Source organism: Leptosomus discolor, chromosome 10, assembly GCF_034619465.1.
Source record: "Leptosomus discolor isolate bLepDis1 chromosome 10, bLepDis1.hap2, whole genome shotgun sequence".
NCBI lineage: Eukaryota > Metazoa > Chordata > Aves > Leptosomiformes > Leptosomidae > Leptosomus > Leptosomus discolor.
This window is the reverse complement of record NC_141400.1, coordinates 3,537,986-3,555,215: the sequence shown is the minus strand read 5'-3', so window position 1 is coordinate 3,555,215 and position 17,230 is coordinate 3,537,986. Positions and strand designations below refer to the sequence as shown.

Below are 17,230 nucleotides of genomic sequence, written 5' to 3'. Positions count from 1 at the left end.
CATGCCGTATGGCATGACCAGCTCCACTGAAATGTACTGTTGTCTCCGTGAGCATCACTGTCAGCACTGAGAATTCATTTGCTTTGTTTGGAACTGATGAGAGGTTCTTCTGGATGTCATTGTTACATTGTGGAGGAGCAAGCTTTCTAGTCTGTGAAAAAAGCCGACAGGGAAAAGATGAGGAAAGTACTGATCTTCTCTTCTACCCCCCTGTATCATTCTCAAGACAATCTTGGTCATGCTGTTGGCATGTATCCATTCCTAGCTCTAAGTGATTCGTATACCACTGTTGTATTGTCGTATTCTTTTATGTGATGAAGATCCTCAGTTGAAGCATTTCTGTAGACAGCTGTATCAAATGTAGACTTTTAATATCAAACATCCAGACCATTCTTGAGAAACATGGGATGCCTGGGAGCTGGTTTCATAAGATTCCTTCTGTTTGCTCCAAGATTAATTGGAATATTTTTTTCTTTTTAATTGAAACCATTTTTCTTAACAAACCAGTGTAGTTGTTAATGTCGCCCTCCATTCAGGAGCCATCCATCTGGTCCTTCAGACAGAGAAAGAGGTAGCTTGGAACAATGGAAGGAAAATCACCTTTATCCTTTTGGGGACTTTGAATAGCTATTCTCCCTTTTGAGTAAGGATGAGTGAGGAACTGATGATTGTTCTTCAAAGGGTCTGCAAGAGGATGGTCTTCTACAAACTAGAAGGAGAACTTTAATTTCAGATGTTTTAAAATACCTGAGGTCTGTGTCAGTCTGTCTTCAACATCAGGATTTTCGGCTGCGGTATATCTTTCAAAGTTTGGATGTTAGCACTGTTAGTTTCGTTAGCTTTTTGAATGTTATCTTTATCTATAGATTGTTTGTTTCCTGTGCAACAAAAGGATAACCTGATGAATAAACCTTTCCTGTTGTGATTTGTGTAATAAGTGTAGTTACACTTTATGGCAAGAGCTGTTGGTCTCTTTGTTATAGGCATTCCACAGAGTCACAGCTTGTTCACAGCAGAATAAAGTAAAGATTTATAAAGCAGTTGCATGGAATTTTGCTGAAGCTTGCTTGTTGGCGTTGGGATCATGGTCTCATGCAAAACCCAGTTCTACTAAGTATTCCATTCTTTCCTCCCATCATCTTGTGAGGAAGATGCTGCTTGTTAGTGTTCTGTTGAGACGCAGTGGACCTTAGTTCTTCGGGATTTACCTTTATGTGTTCCTACTGCCAACTTCTTCTCTGCTTTTTAAAATACACTTTAAGAGGAAGGCACAAATAGAATACTGTTCTGTGTTTGTGTGGATGTGTATGGGTATGTCTGTAAATAAAATGAGATCTTATGTCTGTCTGTTATATTCAGCAGCTGCTAAGGCTTTTATAGTTCAGCAATTCAGTGACACTGGTACAAGATCTGGATGGGAAAACAGCTTTTAAGCAACAGTGGCTAAGTGGTTACTTTTTCCTCTCTATTCCAGAGATGGCTTAGAAGATCCCCTGGATGATACAGCTACAGTTTTCCAACAGCTGGAGCAACTGTGCACAGTTAGCAGGTGTGAATACGAAAAGACCTGTACAATTCTTGTACAGTTGTTTGACCAAAATGCACAAAACTACCAAAAACTATTGCACTCTTCTAGTAGGAATCCATTAGAAATCACAGTTCAGGAAGGTTAGTATTTAATTGAGTTTTTAGACTGTGTGCCAATGACCATATACTTGCATATGAAAAAGAGCGGTGATCTGACGGCAGATGTAACTAGACCTGTTTCAAAATAGGAATTAATGATCCATGTCACCTTGCACCACATGATCACTAGTTGTCTTTGTATTAAGTAGGATATATTGGCAGTCGATGTGTTTGTTTTAACATTTTGTTACATCTTTAGAATACAAGCATGAGAGCTGTAGAAACTGTTGATGTCTGAAAATCAACATTTTAGTGCCTCAGGTGCTCTCACAGGACCAGGTGCAACTTGATGAACATTTTTTGAAAATGAATATGTTCTCTTTAGTTCTTTTTGCATTTATCTGTCTGTAAAAATTAATGTAACATTAAAAACCTTAATTTATTTTATACAACTCTGTTAAGGTGTATTACCTAATTTTCAAGAAGCTCAAGTTATTTATTGTAGTGTAAGTTGTAAAAACAATAAGTACTTTTAATATATTTTTTTCATATACCTATTTTGGTCCTCTCTGTGTCTCACTTAAATTGTCTTTATAACTACTGGCTTTTTCCTAATATAGTTATCTTATGGCTGTTGCATCTTTACATGGATAAATGGTGTTGTTTTGAAAAGGTGAGACAGGTTACTGCATAATACAGCTGGTTTTTTGCATGCTATTAAATGTTTGTGATTTATTTCTTTTATTGGGTTTGAATATGCTGATTTTTTTCTATGTAGGAGCCTTTTTTCACTGATTTATATAAGACCGCCTACTTACCTTTTTTTTATTAATTCTACTTTCTTCCATGCACCTATCAACTTTTATTTGGGAGAACTTTCATTAATGGCCTGATTTTTCATTGACCAGCTGCAGCCTGAATTTATAGTCCATTCCCCAGTCACGGGGGGGCCACAGGGAAAGAGTCTGCTGGAATCTTACAGTGTCAGTGCTCTGGGGATTGCTGTTCTGCATTAGAAAACATTTGATGCAGTTTAAATATTGTGCTTCTTTTCTGCAAACTAAACATTTGTGCACGTATTGAACAATAACTGTTATATCCCCTAGATATACATAGTTAAATTTAGCCATTTAATGGCTTTTAATGTTACGAAATAAGTTAATGTAATATTAAGATCTCATTTTATTATACTGTCTTGCTCTGTGTATCAATAGCGATGCGGTCATGGTTTACTAAAACAATAATCCCCAAGAAATGGGTCATTAACAGTAGTTAATGATTACTTATGATATATGGTAATGACTGATTTCTTTGGGATTATTGCTGTTATAAACCATAATTACAGATTATTACACCAATAATTATTTTCTAAAAGAAGTCTGCCTCAGTAATTGCAAAAGCAAATGCACTGAAAATTTTTAATAGTGAAGGTATACAAGAGGCAAAGAAGTCATACCTATTAACTGGTATTGGGCTAAGAGAAGAGGGCTATCAACAGAAAAATAGCTATGTACTTAAAAATGAGCTACTGCAATTTGTAAAAAGGAAGACAAGTTTTTATTTTAAAAAAGGCTGTTGGCCTAAGTGGTGAGTCTTGCCCTTTGAACTAACTCGCACCGCTTTGCAGTTGCTTTTTGATACCATCTTCAAATGGCTGTTCTTTAGTAGCTGTTACCGCTAAATTCATTTGAGCAATGTCTGTTCTTTTAGACACTTCAGCTCCCTGGTGTTTTGCTAATGATGGTGCAATCTCTTAGTGTCCTAAGTTAACAGGTGTTTGCACTGCAACATGTAATGTGTCTGATGGGGTTTTCCTTGGAAGTGTCCTGTTTGTGAAGCAGCACAGGTCTTGAAACAGGGAAATATGTTGGTTGTGGATAACTGATACTGTCCTTCCAGATCATTAGGAATGGAACAGGAACAATATGAGAAGATATTTAGATATCTTGTCTAAAAAGTCAACATTTGTTCCCTGTCACAAAGTGCTTCCTGTTACAGATCTCAGGCTGTATTATGTATTGATGTGGTATATTTTTTTAAATAAGACAGAGATTTAAGATAAACTTGAATGCTGTCCTGTACTTGTGTTGAAAGCATCTGCATGTTATTCCATACTCTGCATTTTTTTTTGTATATATTTGATCTCAGCGTCTTTTTTATGTATAGAACACACTGCACTATATACCTCTGACTGAAACAGAATTACTTACGATGTTTAGTCACTAGGCACAGGCCATAAGGATACCAGAACACCTCAGAAGTGTTAATTGTTTCTGGTTGAAGGAGCTTAGGAAGTAGAGTGTTCAGTGCTCTCTCAGTTCTGCATTTTTCAAAATACAACAATGCAAAACAGGAGGGGAATTAAGTGAAGTTTAATGTTATGTAAATGAAGACTAGTTTATCAGAGATTTGAAATTAATACAAAATAAAGCCTCAAGACTTTTGGTAGATACTGTGCGTGTCCTGATACCTATGTAGAAATGTCCAACATAAATTATAGTTTCACAGTCATAACGTGACCTTATTTGTTTATCTGTAGTTTATACCTTATGTCAAACTTCAAAATGAGTTCGGAAGATACTTTATTCATCAGGGTACTGTCTTCACTCTTGTAAGTTATGCTGTTGTCACTTGGTAAAATCCTAGTAAGGAGGGCAAGACATCTTCTAGTTTTTGTAAATATCTCACTGAGAAGCCTTGTTTGTAACTTAATTGTGGTGGTTTGGCCCTGGCCAGGTACCCACCAAAGCCACTCTATCACTCTCACCCCCTCAGCTGGACAGGGGAGAGAAAATATAACAACAGGCACGTGGGTCAGATAAAGACAGTTTAATGAAGCAAAAGCAAAACGAAAGATCTTATTCTCTACTTGCCATCAGCAGGCGATGTCCAGCCACTTCCTGGGAAGTAGGGCTCCGGTAGCGGTTGCTCCAGGCAACAAACGTGAAATGAATGTGTCTCCCCCCCTTCTTCCTGTTTTCCCCAGCTTATATCACTGGTATGGAATATCCCTTTGGACAGTCTGGGTCAGCTGTCCTGGCTATAGCCCCTCCCAAGTTTTTACCCACCCCCAGCCTACTGGGGAAATGTTGGGGAAACAGCCTTGGTGCTGGGTGAGCCCTGCTCAGCAGCAGTCGAAACACTGGTGTGTTATCCAGCTGCCCCTGCACAGCACGGTGAGGGCTGCACCTCAGGCAGACCCGTTACATTGATTTAACTTAAATGGAAACTCTCCTAAGTTGTCTTCGCTGTGTTACTTTCAACCAATTCATTTTAATTTATTAAGAAGTATGTTTTGCCAAATGAAGATGGAGTCTAAAAGTAGCTTTTTGGTCCTATAGTCTTGGTGCATTTCAGTTGAGGAAGAAACCTTTAGCAGTATCCTGAAGTTTTAACAAGTCTATATGTTACTTTGCTATTCAGGTCTTAGTTTTGATCTTAGTTTAGGGAAATACATTGCATCTTTGCTGAGAGAGGATAACATTAGTTACTGGATTCACAGCTTAAAAAGCTGAAGCAGGAATCTGCATGGCTTGAGTAGGTATCAGTAGGTCAAATTTAAAGATATTTCACCTTAATGTGCCAGAGAGATTAAAATAATCCAGGTTTTGCAACATGGCAGCAGAGAGAGGCCAGAAGAATTCCCCCGAGTTCAGTGTTGGTAAATTTAAGTGTTCCATATTTATAAAGCGGGATTTCAGTATTTGAAAGTCTGTACAAAATACACTACATGCACAAACTCAAGGAGTTATTTATGGGACCTTAGCTTTACAGAAATTATGATCCTTACATTGTACTTCGTTCAATCAAGACTTTGCCAGTGGATCCTATAAGTGCTTCAGTGGAAACTGACAGCTAAATACTCTGGAAGATCGGAAGGCATGGCTTGAAATGGATGAGCTCTGTCTTTCAAACCCTTGTAGAGAACAGTCCAGTTACCTATAGAACAGAAACAGTATTTCAGAAACTCTTTTCTTGAAAAATACGTCTGACTTGCGACATGAATATTTTCTGATGTGCAAATCACTTCAGACAGTAGGTTAATGTTACAAGGAATTCTTTATTTTAAATAGAACTAAGAAACAAGTAGATTGTAGTGAGTCTCAATTACTTTGTAATGCTAAGTCGAGGTAACAGCTCCACAGTAGATAAAATTGTTCCATGCCTTGAAGTAACTTGTGGGAGGCAAGTGAGGATACTAGATTAATTGTATATCTCATCTTCCCAGGCTGAGTTTGCTTAATTTGTATTTTAGGTTAATTCTTTTTGTTCTATTTATAAGCATGTCCGCGTTAATAGGCTGTTCTACTTTATCTGTCAGTTCTGCTCAGAACTTTTTGTTCGTTGATTTGTCTGGGTAGGCTTTAAGTCTGGTAAAGGGAGAAACTTAACCATTCTCTTGACAGCATTCCACAGTCAGGACTGCTGATACCTTATGGAAATGTATTGTACTAGCATAATGGTTTCTAATTGTTAACTGTTCTCTTTTTTTAATGTTAGGACGTCTGGCATGGCTTGTGTATTTTGTGGGTACTTTTGTGGGAGGACGATTAACATACACTAGTACTGATGAACACGATGCCATGGATGGAGAATTATCCTGTCGGTAAGTATTACTTGAATTAATTTGATTTTTTTAAATGACATTTAATATCAGCAGATATTTTGAATTTAAATATCTCAGGTTTTGTCCGGTTCTTGGATGGTGAGTGCTCAAAGACTATACTGACTTCCTGTGGACTGAGACCATTGCACTGGCTTTGATCTTTCCTGATTCATCATTCTAAGCAGTGAAGGGGTTATTAAGGCTATAATTTCAGAACTATATTTCAGAGGAAGGGAAGAGGATTAAAGGCAAATATGTCTCTTACTGTAAGCAGTGTTTAGATATGTCCGTGTAGCTACCTCTTTTCGTTTGTGCATGATACTTGTATGCAAGTGTTAATTTTATTGCTTGTGAGTTATGGCTCTTTTTCTGCACTACTCCCTTTATATTATTATTGCAGGTGAAGAAGTGCAGAGGAACTGCTGGTCAACTACTGAAAATTTGGACTTATTTTTAGACTAGAGTTTGAAATATAAAAGAAGGCTCTAGGTATAAAAATGTCTGTGCTAGAGTCTTCTTTCTGCAAGTTTTAGGGCAAGGGGTAAGCTAGGGCTTATTATGAAAGATATGTATTCTGTGTGGCAAACACTTCCTTAATCCTTGTTTTCACCCACAAGTATGTTAAAAAGACTTGCATATTTGATCCTGTTATTTACATCCGCTAGCTAAGACATGATAAAGGGCATACAACTTAGAACTGGATAAAAAGCTTTACATTTTCGTCTTTGTTTCTTGCCTTCCTAATCTACCCTGGGGCTCTGTGGTGTTAGAAGTCTTCCACTATGTTTTTATTAAAAGCGAGAGGTTTTAATATACAGACTTATAGATGAAGTACCTACTGACTTCTAATCCAGCGACTAAATATTTCAGAATGGACAGAAGGTGAGAATAATTTTTTGAATTGCTAGGGAATTAGGATTTCAAGGAATAGATGGCAGAAGAACATGGGAAATTAAATAAAGGACTATTCCTTTTTTTAAAAAAAAAGGTATTACATTTTCTTACCTCACAAAGGCTGAAATTGATTTTTTTTATATGAGTCCTGGTGATATGGAGGTATATACCAAGTAAGGATTTAGGTCAGAAACTACATGTTTGTTCAGATGTTTTAGGAGGGACAGCAGTGGGAAGAAGTGAGGCAAACAGTGCATTATATACTGCGTATGTAAACTTCTAGTGAGTGCAATAGTTTCAATTTCCAGGGAACTTGAACAGCTCTACTAATCTTGCACTTGCAGTTTGAGACCCATGCTTCTCAAATTTCTTTGTTTCTTTCATCGTGGAATTGATTCTCCAAGAAAGAAAAAAAACATTTTGCAAACTCACCACAGTATAACATAGGTATCTGAGAAAATGTCAAGTGACAAAGTAATTAGAAAAGTATGATGTTGATGTTTATGTTTAATAGTGGTCAATTAGCATAATTAGTGTCCAAACAAAATAAAATCCTAGAAGAAACTTAGGCAGACAAAAAATGGCTGATGGGTACCTAAAGAAATTAGCTGTGACAATATAATTTCATTTGAGAATTCTTCCTGAAAATATTTTTTTCCTGTCATTAAGCGTTTTTCAGCTGATATCTTTGATGGATGCCCAGTTACCACAGTCTAGTAATGAAAAAGTGGAACTGGCAATTCTGTGGTTCTTGGATCAGTTCCGTAAAACGTATGTGGGAGACCAGCTTCAGCACACCTCAAAGGTAAATACTTGCTGTAAACCACATCATTTGAAATGAAAAAAAGCCTGTGCAGAGAGTGACCTGCCAATGTATCTTACACCTAAAAGCTGTTGAGCTTAGCTGGGGGCTGATTGGCCAGATGGAGAGATAGATGGATAGATAGATAACTTATTAGTGCAGCGTCATCTGAGCGGGCTTCCTACCATGTATGCTTTTGAGTTTTGGCACTCTAGGAGTTAATATTTTAACAGCTATGTTCATTAAACAACTTTAGGTTACTTTGCATTTCAATTTTTTATCTCAAACATTTAGCTGGGTTCTGCTATATTGTGTTATATTTCACAGCTGGGTACACAAGATTTATTCTTTTAATAGTTCTGTTCTTTTGACAGTTAGTCATTTATGTGGTTTCCACTGTATTTCTCACATTACTTGGCTTTTCTGCATTTTAAATAGGGAAGAGGGAAAAGTAAGATGCATTTTTGAAGAAGCAGCAGTTAATTCACCTTAACTGTAGGGGACAGTCATAATATAGATTTTATAAAGAGAATGTCAGTAAGATGAGATCAATTGATCTTGAGAAAGACTGAAAGAATTCTGTTGGAGCCCCAAGCAAATCTTCAGCAAGAATTGTGACAGTGACTGAGATTTGGTTTTACTTGTGTAGTACTCTATCCTTGCTTTCTGGTAAGCGCTCTCAATCTCAAGGATTCTTTTATCCCTTCAGGTTTGAACTGTGCTTCAACTTTATTGAATGGTTCCTCACTTAATATTAAAAATAAAGTTTTACACTATGCTGAATTACTTTTTCATGAAAGCAAGGTGTTCCTTTCAGTTGTCAAAGCTGTTTTGTTATTTTTAAATATGGTGCACTGCTCTAATGTTAAGTAACAGAAGGTACACAGTAAAAATGTACTCATGCTCCTGGAATTTTCTTGCAAAACTCATGCTGATGGCAATACAAAGGGAACATGGCTGTACAGCAGTTGTTATTCTGATCTGTAATCCCTGGATTATTATTTCTTTCTATCTGATTCTGAGAGTTTTCATGTCACCTTATATTCTGACTGATGGAGGTGTAGCTGTGTGGAGAAGCCCTGTCAGTGTATAGTATGCTATAGCAGATTGTTATAGGAGATTGTATACCCAAGCTTTTTATGTGCATCCCTATAGAAAGCTGGAAGAAGTGTTTGCGTCTGGGTGAAACAGCAGGCAAAAAACCAAAGTGCATTATTTATACTTCTTCACCTGCAGCTCCGTTGTCAGTAGAAAAAAATGTGAAACTTGAAAGTCTGCCAGCCATGCCAGAATTCAGTACCTATGAGTTTATCCAGCTCAGCAATGTGTTTGAATAACCTAAGACTGCCTCTGCGATTGCGATGTGTGTGGAAGGTTAGATGGTTAATTACCGAGTAAAATGCTGGCTAATGTTTCCATTTGATTTATTGAAGAGCACTCTGCACAGAAAGAATTGACTTTTACCAGAAGGACATGTGGGAAAACTGTAGGGTGAATTTAAGAAAACAGTTTTGTGTTCTTTTGTGACATCATTTTGGTTTTTCCCTCCCTGCTCCGATAAGTGAACGTGAATCAAACTAGTAACGTATCATACTCTGTATACTGCCTTTGCTGCCGACGTGTGTCTTGTCTATAACCAGACTTGGAAAGTGGGAATTTTGCAAGGCTTTCATGGGGCATAACAGTTCAAGGCGTGTTTCAAAATTCTAGCCCCAGTCTAGCAACTCCGTAGTTCACTGCAAATGCATTTTCAAAGTGTGGTTTGGGTTTTTTATGGTTTGATTACATGGTTTGCAATCAAATTACACTTTATTTTTTGTTTTGTTCTAGTAGGCCTGATACAGCAGCCTCTTGTTTGCGTTGATAGCATCCCATCATCCATATCCCATTATTTTACCAGATCTTGTAACAAAAGCTGTGGTAAAGGCATCTGAGCTCCCAGTTTGCGTGTTTTTTTTAAATTTTTAATAAAACAAAATGAGATGGTTCTATACATTTTACAGTTAAGGGGAAGGCAGAAGGCAGCACTTGTATGATTCTTCTGTTGTATCCTGCTGTAGCAGCAAGTATAGCAGCAGATGGCATTCTACTCTTGCAGTTGTAAATCCTCTGATACTGTCTTGCTGGCAGCTATCTACAAATATGCAATAAAAAGGCTCGCACTTGGAAGCAGAACAATCAGACGTATATCAAATGACTAAGTTAATATACATTGATATAAATATTCAGGATTGCTTGAGTTGTTTTATTTACAGAATGGATAATGGAAATTCTGCACACTTCAACCATATTGAAATAATTTTTGAGAATATTTCTCTATTTGATCGTACGCTTGCATACAGAAAAACGGACAATGGTTAGAGAAGGCTGAATAGTCTGAAATTGTAGAAGAAGTCTTCTGTATAAATATACAAATTTTGTTCATTAATTAACTCATATTCTTATGTATATGCATATAATAAAAGGAAACTCATTATAGAAAAAGAAAATTGTCTGGGTAAATTAATGCATTCTTATTAAGCAGTCACTGGGGCTTGCTGTCTAAGGAACAGCAAAACCTTGGAGATCTCTTCCATGGTACTATAATATACTTTTAGTACCATTACATTTCCAATACAAGAATAATAGATCAAGCTAATGTCTTTTGGATCAGATAGACCTCTGAATGAATATATATATTACATTTCTGTTGAATACTAGACTGGATTCTCTGGTACTGTACAGCACTATTAATATCTATTTGTCTATCAATACATGTCTTGTTTTAATGCTGATATGACTTAGCCTTTGTAGAGTCATCTTTTTGTGGTATATTTCTGATTTGGCTGCTGGTAGAGCAGTAGAAAATAAGTTGGCTGGCAAGGCACTGTGCTGTGCTTTACTGATGTAGTCTCAGCTTCTGTCTGTGGTAGCTGGAGCATTACTGTAGTGTGCCACTGTTAGCCGCTACTGTAAGTGGCGTAATATGCATTGAAATCTGATTCCTGACATCAGTGTTATTTATTAGACAAAAAACATTGCTGTTTTGAATGAGTCTTTTCCTTTGCCATATTCTTAACATACCAACAAATGTACAATTATTTATTTGTATTTGCAAGGGACACTGGAGTGGGAGGAAATGATCACAAAGGACAGGATTTGACTTCAGGAAGATCTTCATAAGCTGGAGAAATAATGTGAAAGTTTAAAATGTTGGTGAAACACCATGATTAGGAATGAAAATTCCTTCTTACAACTACCACTGGGAAATTCTAACCAGGCAGCAGCTGTGGAGAGTAAGCAGGGTAACTCAGCAGCATGTGTTGTTTTTGCACGCGAGAAAACTACAACATCTTCGTGGCTGAAGTAGCAGGGAAATTGTGTCAGGTGCTGGAATTTCTTACTCAGTTCTGAGTATTTGGTTCTGATTGGGCTTCAGCTGGAGAAAAAGTGTCCAGTTTTGAGGACCACGCTTTTGAGAAAACTGTAGGCAGATGGGACAGTACGGCAACACAAATAAGATGCAGAAGATACCGCTTCGGTTTGGTTTAGCAAATAGAGTATTGGGGTGGGACAGAGATCAAAGATGTCAAGAGTTGTTTTAGAAATGCTAGCGATCGGGTGTTTTCAGTGTCCTTCAAGGGAAAGACAGGCTGTAATTGGCTTAATTTGTGGCAAGGAAGACCTAAGGAAAGCTTTTTAACTGTACCAGTAAGGGAGTACTGGTGCATACTACCCAGAATGCTATGGGGGCTTTTGATTTATGTCCAGGTATTCTTAATTCATTCTTCCATAAGTACAGAATAAACCAGAAGTCCTGCTGGTCTAATCTCATGCTTCATAATAAGACTGTTATAAATGGTCATGGTTGGTTGCTGTGGCTTAGCCAGTGAAAAGCATGCTTAGCAAGCCCCCCTGTTTGTATCGTGTGTTGTGTCGGTCAGCCACCAATAAGGAATTTTTCTGTTATTTCAGGATTTTATTTTAGCCTGGCATGTTTCAAGTAACTCATTACCGCCCTTTTAAAAGGAAAAAGAATGTGAGTACTAAGAGTGGCAGGAATTACGGTATTTCTGAACACGGAGAGTTGGCAGAGGAGAGTGACTCCTTTTCCAGTGCAAAACGTGAGTTCACTCCTCATTTGTCTGTGCTAAGGAAGATCTCTTCTTAGTTATCCAGCCACAAGTGGGGCTTCTACTGAATAGCCTGCAGTTTAGAGAGGCTATGGTGACATCTCTGCTAAGCTGCATAATTTCCCATGGCAAGAAATTAGTTGGGGGTGCTAAGCATATATTTTTAGCTGCCTTTTTTATTGTGGGTTAGAGCAGAGTTGTCACTTAATGAGAAGGTGCTTCGTGAGTTACAATGCAAGTTCTTACCTTGCTGTGGCAGGTAGACCAGATCTTGAGGTCTGCTCCATGTGCCTGAATGCTGCAGAGTGTATTTGTTAACACAGATAATAAATATAATTTAACATTTTTGTACCTGGGACACTCATTTAGGCTAAACAAGGATAAAAAGGCAAGACTTGTTAGCCTGGACCTTTTCATGCTTCCAGACACATCAGAGATTTGTCCTTCGTAGCCTTCCCTAGAGTGGTTCAGACTGTATCTATTCCAGACTCCCGCCGGGGGAAGGCTGGGTCAGCAGCTGATGGCATGGGCGGGCATGTTTGGCTCTCTGACTGTCTCTAATTGGTAGCGAGAGATTGCCAAGAGTAAATCAAAACTGTAACTTGTTGGATAAATTTTGCCAATTAATATATCATAGGAAATACAACTTAGTGAAGTTACTTACTAAAATGAATTAAGTTAATTTAGAATTGTATCTTAAACTTGAAACAAGTTTAACACTGAAGTGTCTTCATAATCTAGAGTCCTGACACTTTTAACAGTCTTCAGTTCAGTTTTTTTTATCTATGCAGCTTAGGTGATTTTATGAAAAAGATGGGTTTGGTTGAAGCTTTTCTCTTGAGGTACGATCAAGAGTTATTCTAATAGTGTGCTCTTGAAAAATGTATGCATGCAGAAATAAAGTTTTTTTATTGTTAGTGCCTTTGCATCTTCAGTTTTTGAGGGGAATGTTAAATATTTTGTGATTGAAATACAAGTATTTAGTGGACAATTACAGTGGTCCTATATATGAGAAAGAAATTGCATTAAAAATATTAATGGAATTAATAAGTGTTAAGTAGGTTTCAGAATTAGGGTATAGAAGTGTTTATTATATCACTTGTTTACACTTCGAGTAGTTTTTGGCATTCTAACCGAGATCAGAGATTTTATATTCATTTTGCACATGTCATGTTTACTTTCTACAGCATGTGGCGCTATTTAACTGGAATTATCCTTCAGGTTGCTGTTGCCATTCCTGAAACACCCAGCTCAGAACTGGAACCTGCTCACATGTTAGATAAGAGCAGCGTGGTGAAAACAACATCAGTAACAGCAAGAGTTTGAGACTGAGCTGTGCCCGTTGGTCCAGAGTTTTGTTTTCAGCTTTTAAAATCTATGATTTTATAAGCAGAGCAATTTTTAAGAAATCACACCCGTGATCTTAACCAGAACAGTTATGGTTGCAAGGTTGGTGTTCGTTTTGTGCATTAAAAAGAATTTATTAGTTAAAATGCATTTAGGTCAACTCTTTTGCTCCACTGGGAAGGAGCTAATGGTTCCTTGGTCTGCTGTTTCTAATCAAACAGTAGCCCGGAATGTGTTCAGAGAAGTCTGGAGGTAATTGTGATCTGTACCAGGTGGCTCTAAGTTGAGGGATACCTCCAGAAGTGAAGAGTTACACCTGTCACCTGCTGTAGGTGCATCAGTTGAGTGATCAGGGGAATCCGGTTTGGTTTTGAGCCCAGGGCAGGTGAAGGGAGGAAGTAGGAGTATGGAGTAATGTTTCATAAAGAGCCTTGATGAATATAAGTTGAAGGATGATTATAAAGTGGGGTGGAGGGGATGCAAATGGGATTTCTTTCTGTGTCCTGGGCATATTTTATTTGCTTGTGTGGTCAATATAAACCAGTTACTGTGTTAACATTTAGGGTTGCATCTATACGTGTCTTTAAATCTTTTAAATTATAGACTTGACATATGAGGTAGATCTGCATTATGATAAAAAAAATATCTGGAGGGTTTAGAATTTAGACTAGAGTGTGTTTAGAGGGGAGGAAAAAACATAATTCCCTTGCCGTATGTTGTTTGCAGTAGCTGAAAGCAAAATCCGCATGTAACCAGGTATCATGTAACCGCTGAGCACAGGCTTGTCTTCTAGTGTGTAATGGGTATTCTGTTGACTGTGTGTTATTTTGATATTTCTTCAGTAGATGTATATTTTTTGATTACATTGCCTGCAGACACCAAAGCATGACCTAGGAGAAAAAAAATACATTGTGGTGCAGAACGTGACTACTTTCCACCCTGCACAATACAAGACCCAGAGATCTGCAGCGGTCCCACTGACTTTAGTGGGGATCTTTGCAAGTAAAGGTGTTGATCTGCGTCCGTCTCATAAAAGATCCTGAGTCCTAGCGTCTTCATGATTAATGGTATCTTAACACTTATGAATGATTATCCTTTTCTGAGCTGTAAAATATATATACTGTTTTATTTCATTACATTGAGGTGAAGATCACAACACTGACAGGTGCTGGAAATTAGCAGGCAGTTTTGAAATTGTTCTGTGCACTAGAAATTAGATCTCATTTTAATTCAGCTTTTCCAAACTAGTAAATGAGGTTAATGCCATACATATTCAGCTGATATGGATGAAGAAATTGATATAAAGTAGATCAACATAGCTACAGGGCTACTTTAATTTATAGGTAAAGAGGCAGTGATAAATGAAAGTAATGTAGTAGTGGTCACTAAACTCCTCAGCCATCAGGGATTCAATACCGTTAGCTGCTCATTAAAGGCATTGTTGGGGTACATCAAATAGAAATTTCAAAAGAAATAGCCAACTAACCCTTAATTATCAAAACATAGAAAATACTAATTATGCCTTAATTAGCTTTTCTTTTAATGTACTGAAATTGTTACTTTTTGTGTAGCGCAAATGGATAGTTATATCAACAATAAATAGGTTGTTTTAATAACTTTCTTTTACCTCTGGGAAAACCACACTCCAATTTTTAATATGCAATAATGCTTCTCTCTAGCCTGTAGGAGATGAAAATTATTAAGTAGCTTTATTTTTTGAAGATTTTACAGCAGCTTTGGGAAGAATTATTTCACTGTGCATCAATTATTTTTAATTGAACTGAATATTTTTCAGATTGCATGAAATGCCTCTCATTTAAGTTGAACATTTAGAGTTTGTTAAGGAAGCATCACAGTGAGGATTTGGTACAACTTACTTCTGTGGCATATTTGAGGAAGAATAAAGAATGTTTCAGAAGAAAAATATTGTCACTGCTATTTTTTACTTCACTGGGCCCAATCTCATTTTAACTGTGTTAGATGGCTGCCACACTGTCCTCATGCAATCTCCTTGCAGCTCCTATAGAAAAAGAACGTAGGGATTGACTTCAGTGGGGCTTGGCTCCATCTGGTACTGATGAAAAGCTTCAACAGCTGTTGGAAAATTCTTTTCCTTCTGAGGCAGCTGAGCGTTCCCTCTGTGGTTCTATGTGCGGGAAAGGAATGTCACAAGCAGAACTGGGTTTCTTTTATCAAACACAACAGGTATGTGTTTTTTCCAGAGAGAAGATGGGAGGGAAACGCTGTATAGTGCTGGTCATAAAAGCCTCCGAATTCAAGTAACAGTCCGTGCTGAATTAAATAGAATATAATTGCTCGTACAGAAATCAAAATGAATAGATATTAGTATGGTGAGTGATCAAAGTATTGCAGGATTTTTCCAAATCTGTAGAACTGGTACAAACTTCCTAAGAAATCTTATTAATGACTATTTTGTAAACTTTTTCTTTTAAACATTTTTAGCTTTAAAATAAAGCAAGTAAGATATTATGCTTACCCACAGAACTTACGAGGTTACAAGGTACTAACTTAAATTTCAAAGAGATTTCAAGCGTTTTCAATACACTCAGCATTCAGGATGGTCAAAATACTGGGAAATACAAGACTGAAATGGACAAATACAGTTGTATTATTTGTCAAGTAATTCCCTGGTGGTTTTAGTCCTACCTTTAAAGAAGAATTTTTGTTTCCAAAGTGTTAAAGAGCAAAAATGAGATGAAAACATTTGATGTTTCTTGAACTAAACATCTGTCTTCCAGCATGGAGACGACCACAAAACTAGTCAAGTCTGTAGCTCAGACTTCTCTAAGTATAGGATCTTTTTGTGGGATTGGAGTTGCCAGTTGGCTTGCAGCACCTGGGTGTTCAGGATTCATCAGGTTTTTTGGACAAAAGAACTGGTGGTGTGGAGTTTTTTATTGTAGTCCTCAGAAAAAATGTTGCTTCATATGTATCTGAATTATTTTGGTTCTGTCTTTGAGGCTCTCATGTTGTGACTGACTTAACAATTTCTAGGAAGTTTAGGAGCTAGAGAAGATTTACTCAAGTAAATCTTACTTAGACGGATCTCCTTTCATGTTTTCTATTATAGTTCCTATCCTGCCGCGAAGAGAAAGAGCTTTCAGCAAATATTCCTGAACTAATATTTGAACTTACTTAATTGCCTAAAGATTGGACAAGCTAAGTTAATTGTGCCATTGCTTATAAAAATGCGTAGTTATTTTTAATTCTGGATTGGGGCTTGCACTGGCAACCATCTTGCTTCATGTGAAAAATAAGTGGATTTCCTTTGAAGAAATCTAATACTTTGAAGGATTCTTTAAGTATTTAGTGCAGAATAAAAATCAAAAAAACAACAACAAACAAAAAACAAGTGAGCTGGAATCTGTGACATTTTAATTCATGGGACTAGACGGCGATTCTTAGTTACAGTGCCTTGGCAAACTTTAAATCACAATACACCATGCCTGTTCTTTAACTACTTTTACAAATGCCTTTATTGAATTTCTCCATTACTTGGAAATTCTGTACAGGCAAGAAACTATCAGGACATAAAGGCAAACACTAAGAACTTTGCAGAGTCATAAACAGTTGTTTCCTTATCAGGTTGATTTGTGAAGTATTCTTCATTTTACATATCCTCAGTTCTTGAGTTCTTTACTTGGTTGTTTTATGCAGGAATCGATAGGTTTTTCTTTTTGGACTATACAGCACTTTCTCTTCTGCTGTTGGAGAATTTTTGTTTTGTTTTCTCTTTCCCAAATTTTACAGTATATGCTTCTAGTCTTCCTCCTTTTCTTGCAATGCTGTTTAGAATCTTTAAATCCTTAAAACCCCCCCTTC

At 37.2% G+C, this 17,230-nt stretch overlaps 1 protein-coding gene across 1 annotated transcript in view; it reads left to right on the top strand.

The window, feature by feature from the left end:
* RANBP17 (RAN binding protein 17) overlaps positions 1-17,230 on the top strand; it is a 163,072-nt gene that overhangs the window by 18,768 nt on the left and 127,074 nt on the right. The window contains exons 12-14 of the mRNA XM_086470933.1: positions 1,475-1,668; positions 6,127-6,232; positions 7,796-7,931. Coding sequence (XP_086327059.1) covers positions 1,475-1,668; positions 6,127-6,232; positions 7,796-7,931 — 436 coding nt within the window. The remainder of the gene's footprint in view (positions 1-1,474; positions 1,669-6,126; positions 6,233-7,795; positions 7,932-17,230) is intronic.